Source organism: Chiloscyllium punctatum, chromosome 18, assembly GCF_047496795.1.
Source record: "Chiloscyllium punctatum isolate Juve2018m chromosome 18, sChiPun1.3, whole genome shotgun sequence".
Classification (NCBI taxonomy): Eukaryota; Metazoa; Chordata; class Chondrichthyes; order Orectolobiformes; family Hemiscylliidae; genus Chiloscyllium; species Chiloscyllium punctatum.
In genome coordinates this window covers 71,902,269-71,929,192 of record NC_092756.1, presented here as the reverse complement: position 1 = coordinate 71,929,192, position 26,924 = coordinate 71,902,269, and the positions used below count along the sequence as shown (strand labels likewise).

At 41.5% G+C, this 26,924-nt stretch overlaps 1 protein-coding gene across 2 annotated transcripts in view; it reads left to right on the top strand.

Moving 5' to 3' along the window:
• The first annotated feature begins 224 nt into the window (after positions 1–224).
• txn2 (thioredoxin 2) overlaps positions 225–26,924 on the top strand; it is a 36,751-nt gene continuing 10,051 nt past the window's right edge. The window contains exons 1-2 of one of the 2 annotated variants that reach the window (XM_072588472.1): positions 225–470; positions 14,234–14,537. In XM_072588472.1, coding sequence (XP_072444573.1) covers positions 14,263–14,537 — 275 coding nt within the window. In that variant the 5' untranslated portion in view covers positions 225–470; positions 14,234–14,262. Of the gene's footprint in view, positions 471–11,002; positions 11,226–14,233; positions 14,538–26,924 lie in introns of those variants that run through there. The other variant, XM_072588471.1, reaches the window with a different exon arrangement.

The following is a 26,924-nucleotide window of genomic DNA, read 5'->3' as shown; positions in this document are numbered from 1 at the left end:
CTGGAATTCAACTCTTTTGTCCATGTTTGAACTAAGCTTGTAATGAGGTGAGCAGGGCTGAGTGGCCCCGACAGAACCTGAACTTAACATCAGTGAGAAAGTAACTGCCAAGCATGTGTTGCTTCTTAGCACTAACAATACCCTCCATACTTTATTTATGATCAGCAGGAGACTGATGGGGTGGTAACTGACCAGGTTGGATTTGTTCTGCTTTTTGTGTATAGGACAATCCTAGGCAATTTTCCACATGATGTGGGTTATGACTTGGACTCCAGGGAGAACACGTCTGCTCCTCTTTAAAATAGCGCTATGGGATCTTTTACGTCCATCTGATCATGCAGGTGGAGTCTTCGTGTAACATCTCATTCAACCAGCAGCATCTGGCAACACAGCACTCCTGCATTATTGTCCTAAATTATGTGCTCAAACTTCTAGAATGAGATCTGAGCCCACAACCTTCTGACTCAGAGGTGAGTGTACTAGCACTAAGTTATGACTGACCTTTAATCCTGCCTTAAAACTACAAGTGTAATCCACTGAATGTCTGTGTTTCTTTTGCAGTACAGATCTGAATACAGGTTTCCTCTTTCTGTCATTTTGCGATTTATTTTTCTATTTCTCTTGAATTGCAAGTTTTCCACTATTTCTTAATTCACACACTGAGCACATTAACCTATCACTTGGTTTCTGCTGGCATTTTCTATCTATACCATTTTACCATTCCAATTCTTCGCTGTTCTATCCCCAAGTTGACAAGAGTTCCATGGGCATTGTAACATCTTCTCAAAGTTGCCTTCTTTCAGTCATACTGGCAAGTTGGATATTCAACTATTTCACTTTGCAGTTGCCGTGAAATCTTTCCTGACCCCTCTCAAAGTTCATACACAACATAGTACTAAATATCAATCAGCATGAGAAACTTTTCTCCTTTATTCTTTATTAAGATGTGAATTTTGCTGGGAAGTCTGGAATTTGTTGTCATTTCCTAAATCTCTCTTGAACTGAGTGGCTTGCTAGGCAGCTAGGCCTATTCAGAGAAAAGTTAAGAGACAATCACAAGGGACATGGAGGCCAGGTAAGGATGGTGAATTTCCACTGCCAAAACGCATTAGAAAACCAGATGAGTTTTTTACAATTAACGATTGTAATGGTGACCACTCAAGTGAGGCTAGTTTTACTTTCCAGATTTTATTAATTGAATTTAACTTCCATCACTGCCCTGTGGGTTTCAAATCTGTGTCCCCAAGACATTATTCTAGATTACTAGTCCAGTGACACTATCAAAGGCTATTGTCTCCCCAAACCCTGTCTCAATTTTCTCTCTGTCTTCATCAGGTTATCTGAGTATAATAGCAGCCTGCCACTATTCTGATGTGGGTTCAAATAATCTACATCAATGGCCAATGGAAGCTTTTTCTGAAGTGTCAGAGTTGGATGAACAACAACCTCATCTCTGAGTCCATTTAGCAGCAGATAGATAGCAAAGGTGGTTCAGTTGGTAGCATTCTGTCACCTTTGTATCAGAAGGTCACGGGTTCACGTTTTATTCAAAAAACCTAAGTACAAAGTCAAGACTAGTCCTTGTGGAGTGCTGAAGGATGCTATACTGTCAGAGGAGTCAAGCAGGAGGCTTGAAGAGTACAACAAGCCAGGCAGCATCAGGAGGTGAAGGAGTCAACATTTTGGGTATAACCATTTTTCAAGACTGAAGAACAGTTATACCCAAAACGGTGACTTCTCCACCTCCTGATGCTGCCTGGCTTGCTGTACTCTTCCAGTCTCCTGTTTGTCTACTTTGGATTCTAGCGTCTGCAGTTTTTTTTTGTCTCAGAGATGCTGGCTCATTAAACCAAAGCTCCATCTGCCCTGTCAGGTGGATGCAAAAAAATCCCAAATCCTCCTCTCAAGGACAATTGCCAAAACCTAACTTTCTGACTCAGAGGCAAGAGTACAACCAAAAAGGCACATCTGCCATGTTGTGCTCCTGCTTGTAGAATCTTGCTGTGCATCAATCAGCTGTAACTTTTCCAACAATACTGCAACAAAAAAATGCTTAATTGGCTATGTACTGAGGTCATGAAAGTTATTATATAAATACAACTTCCTTGATTTCTTTGCAGTCCTATGTGCTAACAAAAGCTTCCTGGCAGATTCATGCAGCATTCTACTTGAGTAAACTTCTTTTTTAGGAATTGGAGCGCCAAGAGTAACTCCAGCTGGCTTACACTGTGGGAAGCTGTGGTAGGTTGGAATGTTATAGTTGATGCACTGAGAAAAAAAAGGTGCAGCCCACAAACTGAGGCATGAATTGTATGGAAGAGCTAATGAATTCCTAAAGCCAGAGACACTCCCTGGAGCCTGACAGGTCTGCACAAGACAATGAGACTGAAATCAAAGTGATGTATCTATTCTGAATGCAGCTCACGGTTAAACTGATTCACAGGATGAACCACACATTATACAAATGTTTAGATTTAATTTAGTTTACATATAAATACATTTTACACATATGTTAATCTATTTATATTCCATTATAAGATCTTGAGGCTTGATGTGGAGTTCATCTTTTGTACAAGGGCTCTTTAAACATAGCTCCAACGCTTCTGCAAAGTGTCACTGCTCTGGGAACAACAACGATAACCCCACAAGAGTCTATGTTTCAGGCATGGCACAGCCAGAAGTCCACACTCCAGACAACATATCCGCCAGAGTCCCTGCTCCATTCACCACCATCACCACTAGCGACAACCTGCCAAGTTCATGCTCCAGACCTCCCACAGTCTGGTATCCTCACTCCAGGAAGTGCCACCATTGCAGCCAAAGACCCACCAAGTCCCTGAGCCCACACTCCAGGCCTACTGCAATCAGAAGTCTTTGCTTTGGGCACTGATACCCCACAACAGATGTCTTGCCAAATCCACGAGTCCACATTCCGCCCACAGCCAGGATTCCTCACTCCGGTTACTGCCACTGCTGCAGCTGATACCCCACCCACACCATTCTGGCTTCCCCACGACATTAGAAGATGAAAAGGAAGAAAGAGAAAGGAAAAAGTCAAAAAAGGGGAGAGAGACAGAATACAACCAGCCTGGTGCGGACAGGTTCAGGAGCCTGAACACTACCTAATGTGCTGGTGTTGCCGTACCTGAAGACATGTCATTACATAAATAAATAGGCATAGATTAGGGAATATCTGTTTCAAGATTTGAAACAGAAGAGGGGAAAATCAGGAAACAGATTTGATTGACCGAACAACTTGTGGATCTGGGTGACTGGGATTCTATCAGGAGTCTGTTTCAGAATCATTTCATTTTCTCTTTGAATTCCCCTGCTGGGAGGATCATTTGCTTCTCAATGGCACCTTGGATACTGACAGAGAGTGCAATGTGAAAATGAACTATGATTAGCACTGCTGCCTCACAGCGCCAGGGAACTAGGTTCAATTCCGCCTTCAGGTGACTGTGTGTGTGGAGTTTACACACTGTTACAAAGGTGTACTGAATTTTAAGAGAGTTGAAAAGCTAGCAAGGACTTAGAGAAGCACAGAGTCCATAATAAGGTAACAATATAAGACTTGGTCAGAACAGCTAGCACTGGCTGGGTTGCTACAAAAACAAATTCAAATTTGGCCAATCAGTTTAAATTATGCCCCAAGATACCAAACTCCAATCAAGTTTGAATTTAGTATTTTGACAATATAAAACCAATGAAACAATCCGATGTTTTGGAGTATAAGTATCAGACATTTTAAACAGTTAATCACAGCAGCAAAGAGAACTGCCAAGCACCAACAACTAGAGAGAGGCTGCTTGCAGAGATATCTGCTCTCTTAAAGGTACCTTTATTTATCAACAACCTGTGATATAGAATCCCTAAGAAGAAGAAATGAAGACAGAGGAAAATCTATGGTGGACACTCGCCAAACTGACTGGTTTTGAAATGTGATTATATTTTTTGTAAATCGTAATCAGGATTTTTATCAGACCAGTATTGTAGAGGACATGGTAAAAGATAGGTTTAGAGGAAGGAGTTATAAATAGTTGCAAGTTAATTATTCTGTTAGACTTTTAAAAAAGTTGTTAATTTTTACTTTAAATAGTGACTTTTGGGTTGGTTCTTTGCCTGTCAAATTTTAACAGATTACAGCATGGGGGTGAATATTTTCTGTGTGGCTAGTTTAAATTAGCAGAAGGGTTTACCCCGTGTCATAGTAGTTTGAGTGCTTGTCGCTTGGATTTGAAAAGTTTGGGGCCTTTTTTCTGCAATTTGAACAGGTTTAGGCAGATTTAAATAGATTTGGTGTATGAGAAAGCCTAATAGATTTAAACGCTTGCAGGTTAGTGTCCTAGACCTTTAAATAAAACGTAGGTAACACAATTTGTTTAATTTCTGTGACTTGTGGATGATTAAATTAAAAGTGAAAGAAATGGCTCTAAAAATTGCTAAAGAGGTTCTGGGCTTTGAAGACGAATCTCAAATTTGCCAAGAATGTTTAGAAGGAAAGAAAAAGGCCTTCCTTTAAGAATTAGCAAAGAAGTTAGATTTGGGTTTAACCAAGGACAAAAGTAAAGCTGAAATTGTAACGGAATTACTCAAACACTTCGGTGTATCAAAGAAACAGACAAGTGCAGTAGTGGTAGAAAACTTAAATTAGAATTGAGGAAAATGGAGTTAGAAGATAAACAGAGAGAGAGAGAGAGAGAGAAGGTTCTTCGCTGAGCAAAGAGAGAGAGAACATTTGAACTTGAGAAGTTGCAACTTAGTCAGCAAAGTCATCAGGATGGAGACTAAAAGAGAAAGTAGTGATATATATAAATATGTCAAAACTATGCCACCTTGTAATGAGAAAGATGTTGAAGCCTTCTCTATTTCATTTGAAAAACTGGCGAGGCAGATTGAGTGGTCCAAGGATTTATGGGTAGTTCTAGTTCAGACTAAACTGGTAGGCAGAACTAGTGAGGTATTTGCTGCACTGTCAGATGAGGGGTCAAGAGATTATGAAGAGGTCAAACAGGTGCTTATAAATTGGTACCAGAAGCATATCGACAGCAGATCAGAAATTCAAAGAAGGAACCAGGTCAAACTTATGTTACATTCGAAAGAATTAAACAGTCATTTTGATAGATGGGTGCGTGCTTTAAAGATAGATAGGACCTATGGGGCTCTAAGATTATTCTGCTGGAAGAGTTTAAAAACTCACTTCCAGAGATGATAGGAATTCATGTAGAGGAACAGAAAGTTCAGGAAATGAGAAGGGCAGCAGAATTAGCAGATGAATACATATTGGTGCATAAGACAAGCTTCTGGCCAGAATTTCATCCTGTGAGGGACAGAAGTTGGGAGAAGGGGAGATCCTACACTATGAAACTAAAGAGTAGAGAACACTGGTAAGAGTTTACTTCAGGTTTTAAAAAAAAGATGCCCAAGAGGGTGGAAAGGAGGCGAAAGGTCTCAGTTGTTTCTGTTGTGGTAAAATGGGACACAAAGTCATTGTGCTACTCAATAAAGAAAGGCACTGTGGGAAAAGATGTGGTAAAAGAACCTAAGCCAGTGGCCTTAGTGAAGGTAGTAAAGGAAACCCCAAGAAGAGCCAAGGAGCCTAGGCAGGGGCTGGGTATGGAGTTAGTACTTGATGTCTACAAAAAAATTGCCTCTGTGGGTAAAGTTTACTCAGAAAGAATGGCAGAGAAGGACAAGAAGTTATAATTTTGAGAGATACAGGATCTAACCAGTCACTGATTGTAAGGGATGAGTGAATATGCACTCTTTCTGATCTGTTACCCAAAAATATGGTCATTTGTGGTAGAAATATCCTGGTATTTTCCCAGACTGTGTAGTAATAAGATCCCACTATCATAAGTCACAGAACGAAGCAAAAACTAAAGAGAAAGATGAAGAAGTTGAGATTCAGTTAGCGGACACCCTGTTTGACGTAATGGTGCAGGAAAAACCTGAACAGGCAGATGGTCAGACAAAAGTGTTTAGTCCTGAAAGGCTAAGGGTCTTGCAACAGCAAAACAAAACAATAAAAGATAAATATGTGGATGTGTACTCTGAAAAGGAGGCACAGAATATTCCTGAGGGTTATTATCTGAAAGATAGAATCCTAAGACAGAAATGGAGACCAAGCAGGTTAGTGCAGAGGAGAAATAGGCCAATGTGCACCAGATTGTGTTGCCGGTAGCATACAGACAGGAGATGTTACAGGTAGCACATGAACTACCTGAGGAGGTCACCTAGGGATACGAAAGACTCAGGCTAAGGTACAAAAACATTTTTATTGGTCTGGAATGTACAAGGATGTGGTTAACTTTTGCCATTTGGTATCATACATGCCAAATGGTAGGTAAGCCACAAGCAGTAATAAAAACCAGCACCTTTGTCTCCAATTCCCGCATTTGAAGAACCTTTCACTCCGGTTATAATTGATTGTATAGGTGCCCTATCGAGAACTAAAAGTGGGAATCAGTACTTGTTAACCATAATGGATATGTCACCCAGATTTCTGGAGGCAATTCCATTATGGAGTATCAAGGCAAAAAGAGTGGTCGAGGAGTTAGTAACTTTCTTCTCATGGTATGAGCTACCCAGTGAGGTTCAGTCAAACCAAAGGTCAGACTATACTACTAGGCTATTTAAGGAAGTTATGGATAGCTTAGGTATACAGCACTTTAAATCCAGTGCGTATCATCCTGAATTCCAGGGAGCTTTAGAAATGTGGCATCAGACCTTGAAGACCATGTTGAGAGCATACTATCAGGATTACCCGAATGACTGGGATAAAGATATCTCATTCATATTGTTTGCCATTAGAGATGCCCCAAATGAGTTTACTCAATTCACTCCCTTCGAGTTAATATTTGGGCACGAAGTGAGAAGCCCTTTTAAAATTAATTAAAGAAAAATTGACAGCGCCAAAGTAGGAGATCTTACGCTTAGATTATGTATTGGAGGTGAGGGAGAGATTAAATTGAGTTGGTGAGTTAGTTAAACAGCACCTAAAGAGTGCACAGCATACAATGAAGCAGGTGGCAGATAAAAGCTCTGAGACTTTAAATAGTGATTTTTGGGATAGTTCTTTGCCTCTCGAATTTTAACAGATTACTGCACGGGGTGAATCTTTTCTGTGTGGCTGGTTTAAATTAGCAGAAGGGTTTAACCCATGTCATAACAACACTCTCCCTCTGTCTGCATGGGTTTCCTCCGGATGCTCCGGTTTCCTCCCATAGTCCAAAAATGTGCAGGTTAGGTGGATTTGCCATGCTAAATTGCCCGTAGTATCCAAGGATGTGCAGGTTAGGTGGATTAGATATGGAAAATGCAGTTACAGGAATAAGGTAAGGGGGTGCGTCTAGATGGGATGCTTTTTGAAGGATCAATGTGTAGACTTCGTGGGCTGAATGGCCTGCTTCCAACAGTAGGGATTCTATGATTGTCCTCAGAACAAACTCCCAATGCATTTGTGGTGAGACACAAACAACATTAACAAAGGGTTTCCTCAATACAGTCTCGGTATAAACTCATGGAAGCTGGGGAACCTGGGGAAATAAATAGTGATGTCTTGAAAAGAGTCCACATTACAGAAGAGAAGGTGCTGGAGATCTTAAAACACATAAAGATAAATAAATGCGTGGAACTTGATCAAGTGTATCCCAGGACAATGTGGGAAGCTAGGGAGGAAATTGCAAGGCCTCCAGCAGATATATTTGTATCATAATTAGTCATGGGTCAGGTGCTGGAAGACTTGGAGGGTGGCTAATGTTGTGCCATTATTTAAGAAAAGCTGCAAGGAAAAGCCAGGAAACTACAGACCTGTGAGCCTGATGTCAGTGAAGGTAAGTTGTTGGAGGGGATTCTGAGAGACAGGACCTTCGTGCATTTGGAAAGGCAAGAGCTGATTAGGGATAGTCATTGTGGCTTTGTGTGTGGGAAATCGTGTCTCATGAACTTCATTGAGTTTGTTGAAGAGGTGATCAAGAAGATAGTTGAAGGCAAAGTGAAATTGATTTGATTCATTATCGTCACATGCACTGAGACACAGTGAAAACTTAGTTCTGCATGCTAACCTGACAAATCATACCTTACAGAAGTATAACAGAATAGAATCATAGAATTCCTATAGTGTGGAAATTTGCCCTTCAGCCCAACAAATTCACACAAACCTTCTGTAGTGTAACGCACCTAGACCTATTCCCCCACTGCTTTACATTTACCCTGACTAATGCACCTAACCAAGACATCCCTGACATTATGAGCAATTTAGCACGGCCAATTCACCCAACCTGCACATCTTAGGGTGGCATGGTGGCTCAGTGGTTAGCACTGCTGCCTCACAGTACCAGGGTCCCAGGTTTGATTCCAACCTCGGGCGACTGTCTGTGTGGAGTTTGCATATTCTCCCCATGTTTGCGTGGGCTTCCTTTGGGTGCTCTGGCTTCCTCCCACAGTCCAAAGATGTGCAGGTCAGGTGAATTGGCTATGCTAAATTGCCCATAGTGTTAGGTGCATCATTCAGAGGGAAATGGGACTGGGTGGGTTACTCTTTGGAGGATCGGTGTGGCCTTGGATCGAAGGGCCTGTTTCCACACTGTAGGGAATCTAATCTTTGGATTGTGGGAGAAAACTGGAGCACCTGTAGGAAATCCGACAGTCACCCGAGGCTGGATTCGAACTCAGGTCCCTGGTGCTGTGAGGCAGCAGTGCTAACCACTGAGCAGGATAATCAGAATAATAGAACAGCTTGCAGAATATAATGTTACAACAACAGAGAAGATGCAGATAAAGATCAACTCTAATATCAAAGAGGTCTATCCACAAGTCTGGTAACAGGAGTGAATAAGTTGTTCTTAAATCTGTTAGTACATGTTTTCAAACTTTTGTATCTTCTGTCCAATGGAAGAGGGTGGAAGAGAGTATAATTGCGGTGGGAGGGGTATTTGATTAGGTTGGCTGCTTTCCCGAGGCAGTGGGAAATGTAGATGGAATCAATTGAAGAAAGTCTACATGGACTTTAGCAAGTACACAACAAGGTTCCACATGGTGAACTGCTTTGTAAGGTTAGATCACATGGGATCCAGGAAGAATTAACCAATTGGATACAAAATTGGAGATGATAGGAGACAGTCAGTGATGTTCAAACTGGAGGCCTATGATCAGCAGTGTTCTGCAAGGATATATGCTGGGTCCATTGCTGCTTATCATTTATGTAAACAATTTGGATGAGAATATAGGAGGCATGGTTAATAACTTTGCTGATATACCACCAGCAAAAATTAGGAATATAGCAGACAGTGAAGATAATTATCTAAGACTACAATGGGATCTTTATCACCTGGGCGGTAGCCTGAGGAATGGCAGTGGAGTTTAATTTAAGTAAATGCAAGGTGTTACATTTTGGTAAGACAAACCAAGGCAGGACTTCACATTTAGCGTTAAGGCCCAGGGAAGTGATAGAATCCCAAGTGTAGAAATATGCCCTATGACCCAAGTCCACACCGACCCTCTGAAGAGTAACCCACCCAGATCCATTCCCCTACACTATTACCCTACATTTAACCCTGACTAATGCACCTAACCTACACATTCCTGAACACTATGGGCAATTCGAGGGCGGCACGGTGGCACAGTGGTTAGCACTGCTGCCTCACAGCACCAGAGACCCGGGTTCAATTCCCGCCTCAGGCGACTGACTGTGTGGAGTTTGCACGTTCTCCCCGTGTCTGTGTGGGTTTCCTCCGGGTGCTCCGGTTTCCTCCCACAGTCCAAAGATGTGCAGGTCAGGTGAATTGGCCATGCTAAATTGCCCGTAGTGTTAGGTAAGGGGTAGATGTAGGGGTATGGGTGGGTTGTGCTTCGGCAGGGCGGTGTGGACTTGTTGGGCCGAAGGGCCTGTTTCCACACTGTAAGTAATCTAATCTAATCTAAATTTAGCCTGGCCAATTCACCTAAACTGCACATCTTTGCATCGTGGGAGGAAACCGGAGCACCCAGAGGAAACCCATGCAGACACGGGGAGAATGTGCAAACTCCACACAGTCACCCAAGGCTGGAATCAAATCAAGGCCCCTGGCGCTATTGCTAATCACTGAGCTACCACGCCATCCAAAATCAACAGAATCTTAGCAGGCAGTCAGCCCACTGTGGTTGTGCTGTCTCTTTCAGACGATTCACCCTAACGTCTTGCAGATCCCCCAAATCCTTGTGTAAGTTTCTATTAAACATCATTTGGCATTATCTCAACAGAGGTACAATGATTTTTAACAGAGTAGATGAAAAATCCAGTAAATTTGGATTGAGATGAAGTTAACATGGGACTAAAATCAGCCACAAACACTAGGCATAATAATTAATTACCCCAGATGGGACTTGAAACCACAATGCTTGGCTGAGGAAGTTAGTACCTTGTCCACGTACTGGACATCACAGATAGTGCTAGAGAATATTGGATTCAAAATGTTAACTCTATTTATCTCTCCAGATGCTGAGAGACCTGCTGAGTTTCTTCTATTTTTATACTTTGTATAAGGAGATTATCACTTAGCTCTGGATATTTGTATTTATTGTATAAAATGACAAACTATTCGCACCTTATGATTTTATTTTTAACAGCTTCTAGCTGTTGTTGTTAAAAATGTACAGTACATATTTTGTTGTTACCTGATAAGCCACTCTAAGGTTATGCTAAATCAATGCATCAGCCACAAGTTGGGTCAAAGCAGCAGAGGAGAAAGTGGAGATCAGAGCTGAAAATGTGTTGCTGGAACAGCGCAGCAGGTCCTGATGAAGGGCTCATGCCTGAAACGTCGATTCTCCTGCTCCTTGGATACTGCCTGACCTGCTGCACATTTTTAGCTCAAAGCAGCAGAGGCCAGTGGGCAAGGTCGAGTGATACACCACGTGACAGCCGGTTAACCACGCCCACGGACTCCTTCACCAAGCTGACGGGCACCTCACTTCCCCGCCCCTTCATCCCCCAGCCTTCCCCGCCCCTTCATCCCCCAGCCTTCCCCTCATTTTAGCCGACTCTTATCCACCTAACCTCGTGGCCTTCCTCGCACAGAGATCGAAGGGAATAAATCGTCGGCCCACTCCATCCCTAAACAAAGGAAGAGATATATGTGCGGTCGCGCCAACTCAAATACCGCGAAGACGCTCGGGAAGTTGTTTCCAGGAAGTGACGTAAATTGAACCGGAAGGTCATTTAGCCTCGCGTGGAAGCTAGCGAGGTGAGAGAGAAATCTAAAAGAAAAATTTGGGGAGGGAGAACGCGAGAAAAGTAATAAAAGTAGAGGGAAGGAGACGAGACAGGTGGTGGTGGGGGAAGATATATATATATATAATGGGAGGCGGTGATATTGTGGTTATGTAACCGTATGGTCATCCAGGTTAATATCCTGGGCACTCTGGTTGTAATCCTGCCATTGGCATTGAGTGGAATTCAAATTCAATTTATATAGTCTGAAAATAAATGATGGTGTTCGTAACGATGACCATCATAGGTTACGTAATTATCACGAACTGTCATAACCCAGTCAGTGACCTTCGGGCAATGTCAGTGATTCGTCTGCTTTGAAATACGTGTTTCTGCAAATCTATAGGAATGTAGTTGTCTTTTTGAATGCCTTGAGGGAAGGCAAGGTATATAACTTGGTGTGTGTGTGTGGAGGGAAACCCAGGGAGAGTGGGAGGGAAGGTCTGTGTTGGTTTGTAGAGAAAGTTAACAATTGCCCATTGATAGACGACTGCAGTATAGGAGTGTTAAAAATGATTTCCAGCCTTTTGGACTTTTAACCGTCATTTGGGGCAATCTGGGAGTGGGAGGGAAAAAATTCAGAGTAGTTGTGGAGTGGTTCAAATTGCTTCTTGCTCTTTCATTGTAATGCAGTGACTCTGTGTGCATTTCTCCCGAAGGTATAACGTGATCGGCTATAGGAATTCCAATGAGATTGCATTGTAGCTAAACACTTTGAGCAGAATAAGCTAATAACTGTCCCTATATAATAAGGAGTAAGTGAGGACTGCAGATCAGAGTTGAAATGTGTGCAGGTCAGGCAGAATCTGAGGAGCAGGAGAGTTGAGGTTTTGAGTATAAGTATTTAATTCAGGAATTCCAGCACCACTGTTTTCAACCTTGTATAATAAGGTCTGATGTGGGAATGTGCAGCCATCAGAGAACAATGTTCAGTGCTATTTGAGAGTCCTCAGATACTGAAGCTATCCATGTCCAAATGCAATATGACTTGGACAATATCTAGGCTTGGGCCAAAAGGTGACAAGTAACATTTGTGCCACACAAATGTCAGGCAATAGCCATTTCCAATAAGAGACAATCTAACCGCTGTTTCTTGACATTTAGTGGTATTACCATCACCAAATCCCCAACTATAAGCATTCTTGGGATTATCATTGACTAGAAACTGAATGGGACTCCACATAAACACATTCTCTACAAGAGTGGGTTAGAGGGTAGAAATACTGCAGTGAGTAACTCATCTCCTGATTCCCCAAACTATTAAGGACAAAGCAGCTGTTGAATGCACCATATTTGCAAACATTCTGTCCCTCCGTCACAGCTACAAGATGTCCTGCAGAAATTTGCCAAAGATCTTTGGACAGCACCTTCCAAACCCACTACAACAAGGGCAGCAGTTACATGGGAACATCACCACCTGCAAGTTCCCCTCCAAGCTACTCAGTATCCTGACTTGGAAATAAATTGCTGTTCTGTCACTGTCTTGCCCCAACCCCAATGGCATTGTACATTTAACACATGGTTTGCAGTGGTTCATGAAGGCAGTTCACCACTACCAACTCAAGAGCAGCCAGGGATGGGCAATGCCCACATCCTACAAGTGAATAAAAGTGGTGTGCTTCTAGGCATCTCTGATATTTTGGGCACACAGGTAGGTCCAATTATTTGTCAAACCCTGATAAATTGCTTTTTTCCCTTTCCAATTGGTTGAAGAAGTGGTAGGTTCCAGTTGACCTCAGTTGGAGCAGGGATGGCCCACTGAATAAACCTCCATTCTCAATTTTAGCAAGAGACAAGCTGAATCCTCGATCTGTGATGTCTTTATTTATTGGTGGATTTTTTTTTCCCAATAATGGAAAGTTCAGAGTGGCTGCTTACTCTGTAACCACTGCATGACGGGCAGTAATGCCAGTTTTATGCCTTTTGTTCTTTGTATGTTACAAATTGTTTGCACCTGTCTCTTTTAATGCAGAAATCAGATGAAATCTGAGAATTCTCTTCACCAGAAGATAGTGGAGATTGGGTTTTTATATTTATTTATTCATTGAAGAAATAAACAGATGTTTAATTGATGAGATTTAAGGGATATGAGGGAGGTGCATGTGTGTGTGCAGTTGGCGTACAGGAGAATGGAGTTGAGACCATAGCCAGATCAATCAAAAAAGTATTGATATACACCTCACCTGAAGTCCCACGCTCTTATAATCTCTCTTCACATTGTCCTGCACCATTGCCCTAGTATGTCTTTGATATTCAAATGGTGGTTAGGATTAATCCATGTGATCCACTTGATTGCCTTCCCCTCCATGGAATGTTTCTTGTCCTCACAAGTCAGCAGAAGCTCCAAGCTTCAATAGCAATGCCATGATGTGAATTTGTACAGGCTGTTGAAGCACAATTATTTTTATTAAGTTTCTGTAATTCTGATCACTTCCTACCCTGTAATAAACCATTTTGAGTGACTAAGTCCCTGGTCTGAACCTTTCTGCTGTTCTGGATTGGAGAGACGTTGATGGTCTGCACTCAGCTGGCTGTGTCCTTAGCTGGGATGGTGTTGATGCATTGCTAGGGCGCAGTTACATAAACACAGAAACTGGGTTAAACCGTTCAGCCCCTTGAGCTATCACCAATGTAGGGTAGCCCAGAATATGTTCTGTTCAGTGATGTACCAAGCACCATATGAACTGCATTTTCATGCAAGCAGCTTTTAACTGCTGGCATAACTAGCGCCACTCATACTCTGAAACAAAAAAAAATCTAATTTGAGGTAATCTGACACCGAGTAGGTATATAATCTGAGTGTGTTACTGATCAGAAGGAGCATTCCTTGTTCCACAGATTAATACATTTTGTTCAACAATTGTGTAATGCCGTAAGTTTTGATCTATTGAAATATTCTCCGGGCCTTGTCTTGTTACATGTTTATAGTGAGGTAACTGAAAGCTGCTGCTGTAGTTCTTCAACATTTGAAATTATTTGCAGGTTCTGACACTAACCAGCTCCTTTTACCGATGGCTCAAAGGCTCTTGCTGAGGAGACTCGTGTGCCTGAACCTGAGGAAGTCCTGTGGCTCATTGTGCTCTCCACCCTCAGCTTTGTCGCCCAGCCTGAACCATCTCTCCTGGCATAACAAGCCTCCCTTCCTACATCGAGCAGGTTCACCTTTCTCCAGAGGGTTTTGTGATTCTCCAGCCTGCAGTGATACTTTCAATGTACAGAACAAGACAGATTTCACTGATCGAGTCCTGAACAACAACAAACCAGTTCTGGTAGATTTTCATGCAAGGTGAGTTGATTTTGTTTCATTTCCTGATGGGTTTCTGCAGCTTCATTACATTTTGGGCAATACTTACTAAAGTGGTCATTGCCTAGCTGCAATGGGCTGCCTTGCAATGAGAAGCATTGCAACGGAGACAAATTCTACCCTCACATTGCACCCTTAATATGAGATTTCATGATGACAGGAGGTCATTCCTCCTCCTTTTCTTCCCCTCCTACCCTCCTTTAGAAATTTCGAGGCAATTGCTAACTCATAGTCAGAGATTTGCTAACTCAGCAGAGTGGGTATTGATTCTGTTGACATCTTGCTTCACGTATCTCCATTAATTATTTATAAAAACCTTCTATAGTCTTGGGGGAGCTATATGTTAATGCCACCTGCGTTGACTTCTGCCAACAATTTTTTTTGTTCCATCTTAAACAATTTGTTTACCTTTGCAATGGTTTAGAGCAACTCCACATGTAATAATTACTCAATCATGCCAACCAGGTATGGGTCTTTGATTTGTGCTGAGCTCACAGATCAGAGCTGAAGTCTCAGTAAGGATGAGTTCACTGGCCACTTTGAGGCCAGGATTCAGAGTTTTAGTAAAGGAATTGAATGAGATGGCTGTGTTCTAGAGATGGAACTCAATTATGTTTTAAGTAGAGCCAAGAGGTAGTGTGCTGCTGGGCTTAACCGAGCAGACAGATGCTAGAGTTGTGCAGTGTAGCTTCATTTCTATGAAGAGAGAAATCATTGGTCCATCATTGCTGTAGTAAAAGCCTTGAAGGTTTTTAAACTTCTGTTGAATTTTTTATATCCTCCTCTGCTCTGAAGAGGACATCAACTTCTTTAGTTCTCCACACAACTGAAGATCCTCATTCCCTCATACTGTTCTCATAAGCCTCTTCTGCACTCATTCTAAGAACTGGGTATCCTTCAGAGAATTGTAAAATGAATTAAAATTTCCAAGCAGTTTTTTTTTAACTGAGAATCGGGGCCCAAAGGAGTTAGTCATACAAAATGAAAACAGACCCTTTGGTTCAACTAGTCCATGCTGAACATAATCCCAAACTAAACTAGTCCCACCTGCCTGTTCCTGGCCCATATCCCTTCGAACCTTTCCTTTTCATGTACTTACACAGGAACCTATGCCTTTTAAGTGGGGGGAAGCAAAGCAAGGCAAGGCAAAGCAGCCAGTTAGAGCAAGGTTGATCCCATGAGCAAGAGAGACAGGATCCATGAAGAACTGGTGCTGAGCATGACTCTAGGTTGGATTGCTGTCAGCTAGATGTGGGTACTGCTGTCTGCTATGGTTGGTGGGGTGGGGTGAGAAGAGAAGAAGTGGAGAGGCTGTAAGAGAGGGACAAATGAGGCCTGTGAAGGCTCAAGGGAATCCAAGAAGGAGCTTCACACTGGGTGGCAAAGGAGGGGGCTCCAAAGGGGCAGCCTCAGAAGGAGGCTACAAAGAACAATGGACAGTTTTAAATCTGTCAATGGAATTCCGAACTATGTGTGAACCAAGAAAAGTTGAAATCATTGAAGTAATGAATTAATTGAAAATAAATGTGGAATCTCTAGCTTATAGCTATGCAAGATCAAGAGAGGAATGTAAAGGATATTATTATAGTCAACGTGTCAATTGTTAAAGTTAGACCTGAGAATGAGAGGAATGATATTATTAAGCTAGTCAGGGTTCAGAAGAGATTTACCAGGATGTTGCTGGAAATGGAGGGTTTGAGTTATAAGGAGGGGCTGGATAGACTGGGACCTTTGACTAGAACATGAGGTTGAGGGGTGACCTTGTAGAGGTTTATAAAATGGTGGGTAAGATCAGCTGAATGGCAGGTGTCTTTTCCCTAGAATGGGGGATTTCAAGACTTGGGGTATATTTTTAAGATGAGAGGAGACAGGTTTAAGGACATGATGGGCACTTTTTTTTACACAGTGGTTCATGTGTGGAATGGATTTCTAGAGGAAGCGATGGACGCAGTTAGTTACAATTTTGAAAAGACATTTGAATAAATACATGAATAAGGAAATATTTGGAGGGATATGGGCTAAGTGCAGGCAAGTGGGACTAGTTTAGTTTGGGATTATGGTCAGCATGGACTGGTTGACCAAAGGGTCTGTCTCTATGCTGTATGGCTGTAGGGCTGAGGGATTGCAAAAAAATCTGAGAATGCTTTCCTTGGAGCTAAGAAGCTTTGATGAAGATGTTTTGAAGGAGAAAGTGAGGAGTGCAGATGCTGGAGATCAGAGCTGAAAATGTGTTGCTGGAAAAGCGCAGCAGGTCAGGCAGCATCCTAGAAACTGTTTCCAAAAGCTAAAAGATTGATAAGGTGAGACAGGTTTAACTTTAAATTGATTGGCAAAAGAATCAGAGGCAACATGAGGAAAATGTTTATATAAACAGGAGTTGGGATTTGGAATGCACTTCAGCCCTGAAATTGTGGCAGATAAAGATTTGAATGTGTTTAAAAGAACATTTACTAGAGACTTGGAGCAAAAAGAAAAGGAAAGAGTTAGAGTTGGTGAGGATTCTTGATGAAGAAAAATAGTAGGACTGAACTGGATTTCTCTTTGAAAGAATTAGCATTGCCTTGATGGGCTGAAAGGCCTCCACTGTACCACCTCATTATATTGCACCCAAAACACAGCACAAAGGTGCACAATAGTTAAAAGGGTCAGAGTTGGAGATAAGGGACCTGGAAACAGAAGTGGCAGAGCACAAGATTTCTCTCCCTAGAACTACATCTTTTACAATTTAAAATATTCAGTTGAGTATATGTTCCGTATGATCCTCCTCTCATCCATCACATCTAATTCTCTTTCCATATCCATCAATCCCATTCTCCCTATTGTATCTGTCTGGTTTCTGCATGAATGTATTTTATTCTCCCACATTGGTCCATCTTCAGTTTTAGGTTGCCCGAGTATGCATTTCTCCAGAACTAGTTACTTTTGTGATGTACAGTTAGGATAAACTGATTGGGCAAGAGTCCAGGGCAGTGGAAGATTTGAACTGGCCATCATCACCAAGGAACTGGTTTCACTGAATAGTGGTCACTTGATACAATAAATGCAACATTGGGATGATCCAGAGATCAGCTTGCAGGGAGGATGTACCTTTCTGATAGGGTTTTTGACTCCACTGTGATGCCAGCTGTGGTTCTGTTGTTGCCTCTGAAGGTTGTCTATTCAAATTCCACATCAGAAACTTAAGCACTTGACATTGGAAAGTGGTATTGTGGGAAATCTACCCATTTGAGGGGCAGTCTTTTAAATGAGTTGTGAAATGAAGCCAATATTTTATTCTCAACCAAGTTCATTCAATCAGCACATGCAGTCATTATCACACTTGTATGTGGGAAATTGCTAATGTGCGAAATCAGCCTTGCTGCAGCATAATTACAACTGGGATAATGTTTCATTGGCTGTAAGACTCCTTGGACTATGCTGAGGGCAGGAAAGAGACTATATAAATGCAAGTTTTTTTTGGTGTGGGATCAGAGCAGTGACAGCACAGGAGGATGACACTTGGACTTAGGACCAACTGTGGAGGTAAATGGCATTTATTTTTTACTTGTCCACATTTTTGTGGGTCACTTGAAAGGAGCAGGAGGCTTTATCTGAGACAACTGAACACAGTTTCATCTCAATACTGTCAATAGTCAGTGCACACAAAATAATATATTGGTTATGAATTTCCATGTCTTCATTTCCACACCTGTGTACACAGACTCAGTTGAGCACCCATTTATGATGAGTTTAATTTATTTGAATGTTTTGGGTTTGTACCTCTGGCAATCAGGCAGAGAGCATCTCTGCACTAATCTGGATTCTTGCAGTACAGAGAAGGAGGAAGAGTCCTTCCAGCCGTAAAAGCTGGAATTTGATCTCTGGGTGTGTTTTCATAAACTGTTGATTTCAGGTGCTGCTATGTCCCTACCAGGTTTAACTCCAATTTAACCATACATGGCATGAAAACTGTGTCACCCCATTGCCTTTGAAAGAGTGGGTGTGAACTGTTCCCACAGTGTGCTACTCAGTGGGGAGTTCCAGGTTTCAACCCAACACCAATTCAAGCAATATATTTCCAAAATAGATGGCAATTATATTCCTTTGAACTCTATTCCTCTCCACTGACACCCACAACTCCTTTGCTTGTAAATGTCATTGGCTAACTCTTAAACTAAGTGTTATCTCCCCTTAGTCCAGTGACAATTTGACTTTGGAGTCTCATGGTCAACTGTGAACCTGGTCTTGGCTTTTCACACACTGATACAAATAGGATATGATATTTTGGAACTGTGATCAGTGCTGCATAAATGAAATGTTTTATGAAAATGATGTGCTCTTTGCCTTGAAGTCACCTTTGTATTCATTCTTTGAAAGAACTATAACATTGAAGAATTCCTTAACCCCTCAGCATTTCCTTTACTTTGACAGCCAGGTGTGCTTCCAAGCCAAGCTTGAGAGTATACTAAATGCAACTACTTTGCACTGCACCTGAATTCCACTCTGGCCTTCTTTCAACCTCATTGTCATATTTAACCTTCTCAATTTTTTTTGTTCAACTTTGTCAATTCAAAGACATTGCAGTGGACCACAGTCCATTTGCTGTGGGATGTTTTCTTCACAACCAAATTGAAAAAGTTATATGAACAAAGTGGGAATGTCCAGTATGTGGCACAGTGCACTGGGAATGGTTGCTGAGGTGTGCCACTATATGATTCTGAACTCAGACTGTAAAGTGGCCATCAGGACAACCTGCTGTGTCTGCCAGTTATAGAGTTTACAGCACGAAAACAGTTCCTTCAGTCCAAATTGTCCACACTGATCAGAGATCCCAAATTAATCTATTTCCGTTTGCCAGGGCTTGGTCCATATCCCTTTAAACCCTCCTTGTCATATCCATCCAGATGCCTTTTAAATGTAAATCTACCAGCCTCTACTACTTTCTCTAGCAGCACCTTTTGCATAAAAAGCTTGCCCCTAGGTCCTATTTAAATCTTTTCCCCTCTCATCTTAAACCTATTGTCTCTACTTCTGGACTTCCCCACCTCAGGGAAAAGATGTTGTTTATTTACCATATTGATGCCCCTCATGTTTTTATAAACTTCTATAAGGTCACCCCTCAGCCTCTGACGCTCCAGGGGAAACAGTCCCAGCCTATTCAGCTTCTCTCTATAGCTCAAACCCTGACAATATCCTTGTCAATATTTTCAGAACCCTTTCAAGTTTCACAACATCCTTTCAATAAGAGGGAGACCAGAATTGCACACAATACTCCAAAAGTGCCCAAACCAACAGCCGCAACATCACCTCCCAATTCCTATATTCGATGCTCTGACCAATAAAGGAAAGCATAATAAGCGCCTTCTTCACTATCCTATCTATCTGTGACTCCACTTTCAAGGAACTATGAGCCTGCACTCCAAGATCTTTGTTCAGCAACACTCCCCGGGATCATATCATCAAATGTATAAGTCTTGTCCTGATTTTCCTTTCCTCCTGTCTCCTCGTGACAGTTGTGGTTGTAATTGTACGAAAAGGACACTGTACCCCTTTTGAGTCTCCCTTTCCTTTACTGGTGTAAAGTATTCTATTCCTGTGAAGATAGGGAACGCATGCATTCATGTAATGCCATTCACAACCTCCAGAACTTCCAAAAATTCTCCTTCGCAGCTCATGGGATTACAGTCACTGTTGTGTTGTAGAAGACACGTGCACAAGAAAATTCCTCAAATAGCAATATGATAATCATGTAATCAGATTTTTATAGAAACGCTGAGAAGCAAGAATAGGTCATTCAGGCCTTCAAGATTGCTCCCTCGCAACTCCTCTCAATCACCTATGTTTCTCAAAGGTCACCTTTCATCTTCTATACCCAAATGGATATAAGCTCCACCTGTTCAACATTTTTTCTAAAGAAAAGTCCTTTGTGCTGGGATGAATCAGGTGAATCTTCTCGAAACTATTTGAAATTTATATTGAAGTATCTATTTTCAAATAAGGAAAACAAAGTTGTACACAGTACTTGAGATGCAGTCTCATCAAGACTGTGCAGCAGCATTAAAATGTCCCTACTTTTATATTGCATTACCTTTTTGATAAGTACCAACAGTCCATTTTACTTCCTAGTCAGTTACACCTGCAGACTAACTTTCCACAATTCGTACACCAGAACACTCTTGCCAAATGGGCGGCACGGTGGCACAGTGGTTAGCACTGCTGCCTCACAGCGCCAGAGACCCAGGTTCAATTCCCGCCTCAGGCGACTCTCTGTGTGGAGTTTGCACATTCTCCCCGTGTCTGCGTGGGTTTCCTCTGGGTGCTCCGGTTTCCTCCCACACTCCAAAGATGTGAAGGTCAGGTGAATTGGCCATACTAAATTGCCCGTAGTGTTAGGTAAGGGGTAGATGTAGGGGTATGGGTGGGTTGCGCTTCGGCGGGGCGGTGTGGACTTGTTGGGCCGAAGGGCCTGTTTCCACACTGTAAGTAATCTAATCTAATATCTAAAATCTAATATAAAATGGTCAAGTTTATATTTCAATACTCCATCTGCCAAATCTGTATCCATTTACAGATTCTCCACCTCATTTCAATACCTCCTACCAATGTTGGTGTCATTGGGAAATTTAACTATTATGCTAAATTCAACACAGTTCAACACACCTGTCTCAGGCATGCAGCAAAGGTCAGCACAAGTTGGAAGAACAGCACCTCATTTTCTGCTTGGGAACTTTACATCGTTCTGGACTCCATATCAAGTTTTAGAGGTTGAATCGTCATCTCCCATGTCCTTACCCCAACCCCTACATGCCAGGCCTTGTTATCACATGAATAAGGTGAGGACTGCAGATGCTGGAGAGTCAGTCGAAAATTGTGGTGTTTGGAAAAGGTCAGGCAGCATCCAAAGAGCAGGAGAGTCAATGTTTTAGACATAAGCCGTTCATCAGGAATGTGGAGGGGGAAGGGGGCTGACAGATAAATAGGGAGATGAGGGCTAGCTCCCAGCCCCCCCTATTCTCAGCCCCCTTCTCCCTCCACATTCCTGATGAAGGGCTTATGCTCAAAACAGTGCCTCTATTCCACACAACCCATTGTTAGCCAGTAATAAACCCCATTAGTTATTCATTCTTCTAGACTGATCATTATCTACTCCTTTGTCTGTCCAGCTGTTCTCTTTCTTTGGGCTCTATCTCCACTATTTATTCACGCTTTTGCTCATTCCCCACCCCCACCCCAAAAAAACCATCTACATAAAACCCAAACATTTCCTAGCTACCATCTTTTCTGAGAGGGGGTCACTGGACCTGAAACATTAACTCTGATTTCTCTCCACAGATGCTGCCAGACCTGCTGAGTTTTTCCAGCAGTTTTTGTTTGATTTCTGATTCCCAGTGTCCACAGTTGTTTCAGTTTTGATTTAGCTACTGTGTTTGCTCCCTTCATCCATATCGCTGAAATAGTTGAGGACCCAGCACTGATCGCAGCAATTTGCTAGTTAGAGCTTGCTAACCTGAAAAATAAATTTATCCCTATTCCTTCCTGTTAGCTAACCAATCATTTATCTGTGTTTAATATATTAGGTGATACACCATTTGCTCTTTTCATATATAGTGAACTTTGTGTCACTTGTTAAATGCCTTTTGAAATCCAAACACACCATATCTACTGGTTCTATGTTATCTATCTTGTTCTTTCTTCAAAAACTTGTGTTAAATTAGCTCAACGCAACCTCCCCTTTACAAAGATATTGTAACACAGATGAAATTACGATTTTCTTAAGTATCCCCTACTATTACTGCTAAATCACAGATTCTGGCAATTCCTAATTCGCAGTTTTTGGTTACCTGATGTACAATTTCATGCTTCCTGTTTTTTTCCCCTTTTTTTTAATAAAGGTGTTATATCAGTTATCTGCTGGGATCTTCCCAGAATCCATAGAATTTTGCAGGATTTGATTATGACTGCAACCACTTCTTTTAATACTATAGGATAGAGATCATCTGTTAGACTTTAAGTCTAATCATTTTCCTAGCAGTTTTTTAAACCCCTGGTGGTCATTTTAAGCACCTCTCTTCCATTCATCTCTTGATTTTTTTTTTAAAGTATTTTTGGGAAATTTCTCAGTCTTTTGGGAAACACAAAATACCTGTCATCCATTATTTCCTCATTTTTTGATATCAATCCTAAGTCACTGTTGAGGACCAGCACTTAGAGTCATAGAGATATACAGTACGGAAACAGACCCTTCAGTCCAACTCGTCCAGGCCAACCAGATATCCCAATTTCACTTGCTTTAGAGTTTTTTCTACTGTAAATACTTGTAGGAAGTCTTATTATTTCTGTTTATCTTACTAGCTAGCTTTCTCCTGTACACTACTTGTCTCTTTTAAAAATAAAGTATTCTCAAATCATTCTATGCCGGTTCTTAAACTCTGACTCTCCTGCCATTAATTGATGCAGGTTTGTACTTTTTCAACTTTTATGTAATCTTGAACTTATTTAGCCATTTAGTTATGTTATTTAATTAAGCTCATCATTTAGTCAACCTCCTCAGAGTCTTTCTTTCTCACTGAGATAAACCTTTAACAGTTGTAATGTAATTGTCCCTATTTTGTTGTGATCATTGTAGGTAAATATTAGTCAAAATACCAAAGAGAATATCCTGCTATTGTCATGGGTGTTTCTATGTATACCTGAGAGAATAGATAGGATCTTGTTTTTTCAATAAATTCATGTAAGGTGTCATTGACACCATCAGCATGTACTGCCTATTTCTGATTACTCTGAAAAGCTGGTGCTGAGCCATCTCTTCGAACAAACGTATTGCTGATGAAAAGTGAGCTGTCAAAGCTTTTAGCCTTGCACTCCTCAGCATGGAATCGCAAGAAGGCAAATCTCAAAAAGAGCAGTTTATATTGAAGGAGATGAGGGTGCTGCTTGGTGGGCACTGATTGGTACACATGTGGACGATTGGACCAAAAGGTCTGTTTCTGTACTGTAGAGCTCATTGACTGTTTGTTATTGGAGCTGCAATCATCCAAGCAGTTGGAGAGTATTCTATCACACCTGATTTGTGCCTGTTAGATGATAGACAGGCTTTGCAAAGTCAGCAGGTGAGTTACTTATTGCAGAATTCCTAGCTTCTGACCTGCTCTTGTTGCGACAATATTTATATAGCTGGTCACAGTTTCTGATAACTCACCAGGGTGACAATGGGGTATTCAGTAGTGACAATGCTGTTGAATTTTGTGGAGCAGTGGTTAAATTGTTACCTCAGAAAGATGGCAATTTTCCAGCACTTATGTAGCAAGTAACATTCACAACACCCATCAGCCCAAGCCTGAATGTTGTTCATGTCATGCAGTCTATGGGCACAGACTGCTTCATCATCTGAGGAGCTTGAATGGATAGAACTCCGCAAACATCAGCAAACACTCTCTATATCTAACTTTGTTGAAAGGAAGGTCGTTGAAGTGACCTTCCTAATGGTTGGGCTTGAAAAAAGCCCTGAAGGTATCTTTTCAGAATGTCCGGGAAATGTGATGCTTGACCTTCAACAACCACAACTATGTTTTTTTGAACTAGGCATGACTTCAACTTTGAGAATGCTCTCTCTGATTCCTATTGACGACTTGTTGACCCACAACATCAAATGCTGCCTTGGTGTAAACCGCAGTCGTGCTCACCTCGCATTTTTTGAGTTTTTTTTCCCCAGGTTTGGATCAAGCTGATAATCAGCTCAGGAGGCAAACAGTCTGGCAGAACCCGAACATGCATTGTTGAGCAGGTTACAGATATACCCCGCTATCCAAAACCAGAGCATTCCCAGGAAACCTTTTCTAAGTCAAAAATGGCATAAAGTGAAGGTGCATGATTTATTTGGGAAAAATTTACCATTTCTCATAAAAGTGAAAATCCTCTTTGGATTCGTGAAAACAGTGTAGGTCTTTTGTAAAAGCAAAGTGGCATATATTGAATGTTTGAAAAGCAGGGGATACCTGTATTGATGTGTAAATTTTGCTTGATAGTTCTGTCTGTGGACTCGTCCTTTACTTGCTTATATTTGAGAGTAGACAAGTTAGGTAGTAATTGGTTCGATTGGATTTGTGAGCAGAGCACGTCTGGGTAGTGTTATAGCGGTACAGGATCTGCTTAGCAAGGAGGATGGCTAATTTTGGAGCATGCCATTTTAGCAATACAACCAGGATGTTATCAGTGGCTTTGCTGCAAACAGTGAACTCAACAGTTTCTTGATACCTCATTAATCAAATTGGCTGGAATCTCAAATGGACCAGGCTGGGTAAGGGTGGCAGCCTTTCTTTACTTAAAGGAGCAAACAGTGCTTTCATTAATAATGCTAATTTCTTTTTGTTTTAGAATTTATTGAACTAATTGCTATGATGAGATTTGAACTCTTAGCCGGGTCAGGTCTCTGGATTTCAAGCACTGTAACATTACCTCCAATACTTACATTCCCATGCCTTGTCCTGAAAGGAGGCAATCTCAGCAGTGTCATGCTGCCTCAGTACCGTACCCTGTCAGCATAGATGTGTTCAGATCTCTAGAGGGATACTTGAACCTCAGGCCTTCTCCCTCAATAGGGAAGCGCTACTCACTGAGTCACAGCTAATACCAGCACAGAATGCAAGACTTTTGCGATCAGTACTCTTGCAAGAATTGTAAGACACTGTCCATTAACAATTGTTTACTTTTAAGTCCATAAGACATAGGAGCAGAAGTTGGACCATTCAGCCCATCAAGTCTACTCCACCATTCAGTCATGGTTGATAAGTGTCTCAACCCCATTTTCCTGCTTTCTCCCATAACCCTTGATCCCTCTTGACAATCAAAAACCTATCCATCTAAGTCCTAAATATGTTCAATGACCTGGCCTCCACAGCCTTCTGTGGCAACAAATTCCATAGATTCATCACACTCTGGTTAAAGAAGTTTCTCGTTTTTTTTTCCATTCTAAAAGGCCTTCCCTTTACTCTAAGGCTGTGTCCTCTGGTCCTCGTCTCTTAGCAATGGAAATATCTTCCCAATATCTACTCTGTCCAGGCCATTCAGTATTCTGTCTGTTTCAATTAGATACCTCCTTATCTTTCTAAACACTATCAAGTATAGACCCAGAGTCATCAAACATTTTTCATATGTTACACTTTTCTTTCCTGGGTCCATTCCTTGGCCTGTATTCTCATGAACCTCTTCTGAGCACTCTCTAGGGCCAGTACATCCTTTCTGAGATTTCAGGCCCAATACTGCGCACAATACTCCAAATGAATGTAAATAACTAGTTCTTATAGACAGCAGGATATTCCTGCCAGGGCTTGCTGAGCAAGTTTATTCAGGCTGAATAGCCACTATATTGAAGTATTGAGGATTTACAAATGCTTCTGAATATTGTGCAATGAGTTATTGCATTCAGAAGAGGGCAGAGGGCTGTGGTGTGTTTTTTTTTCAACTTCCTGCAAGCCTGGAGATTGTGTTAATGAAAAAAAGAAGTACAATATCTTGCTTGGAAAGATTTCAATATTTCCTACCTGTTTTGTTCATGTAAAATGCACAGAGTTGTATCCAAGTGAAAGGAGGAAGTTTGAACAGAAACAGAGGAAGTACTGATCCTTTACCTTAATTGTTGCTTGCTTTTGGCTGCTGATTTTGTGAATGTTCATGTTCGTCCAGATGAGAGATGTTCCTGTTAGGAAACAAAATATTTTCAGCAGTTACTGTTGTGCAGTCCCAGAATAATCATGCTGTGGGTTTGAAGCTAATGTAAGCTCTTTAAGCTGTACAAAAGTGGATAAATCCCCATCTTTCACTACAGCTGAACTACCTTTTGAAGTGGAGTTACCAGGTGAATGCTAATTAAAGTTAGAGCATTTTAAACTTGGTTCTTACTGGGCTGCACTTTCAATACTGGATTTAATCCATTTTATAATTAATTGTTAGGATGTGAGCCTTGTTGATAATATTGCCATTTGTTCCCAAACCCTAATTATCCTTGAGATGGTGGTGATGTCTATCAGTGTCATTGATACCATTAGTGATGGAGTTGCAGAATTTTTATCCAGAGATGACAAAGGAATGACACGATATACCCATGTCTAGAATGGGGAGGAGAATCTTGAAGATTGATATTCCCATGTGTCGTCCTGTAGTTCTAGGTGATGCAGTAATGGGAGGTGCTGCTCAAGGTTATAACATAACCTTGGCAGGAGAGCATGAAGACACACTCACTGTACATTGGTTTGGCCTGCATTCAGAAGCTGGTGGAAGTTTGCTTACATCACTTTATGATGCATCCCAGGGTCCAACCCAATCCATAGGAAATCTTCCTTTAACATGGGAAAATTGCGTGTTATTCTTATTTAAGAAAGTTGGGAGAGGAAG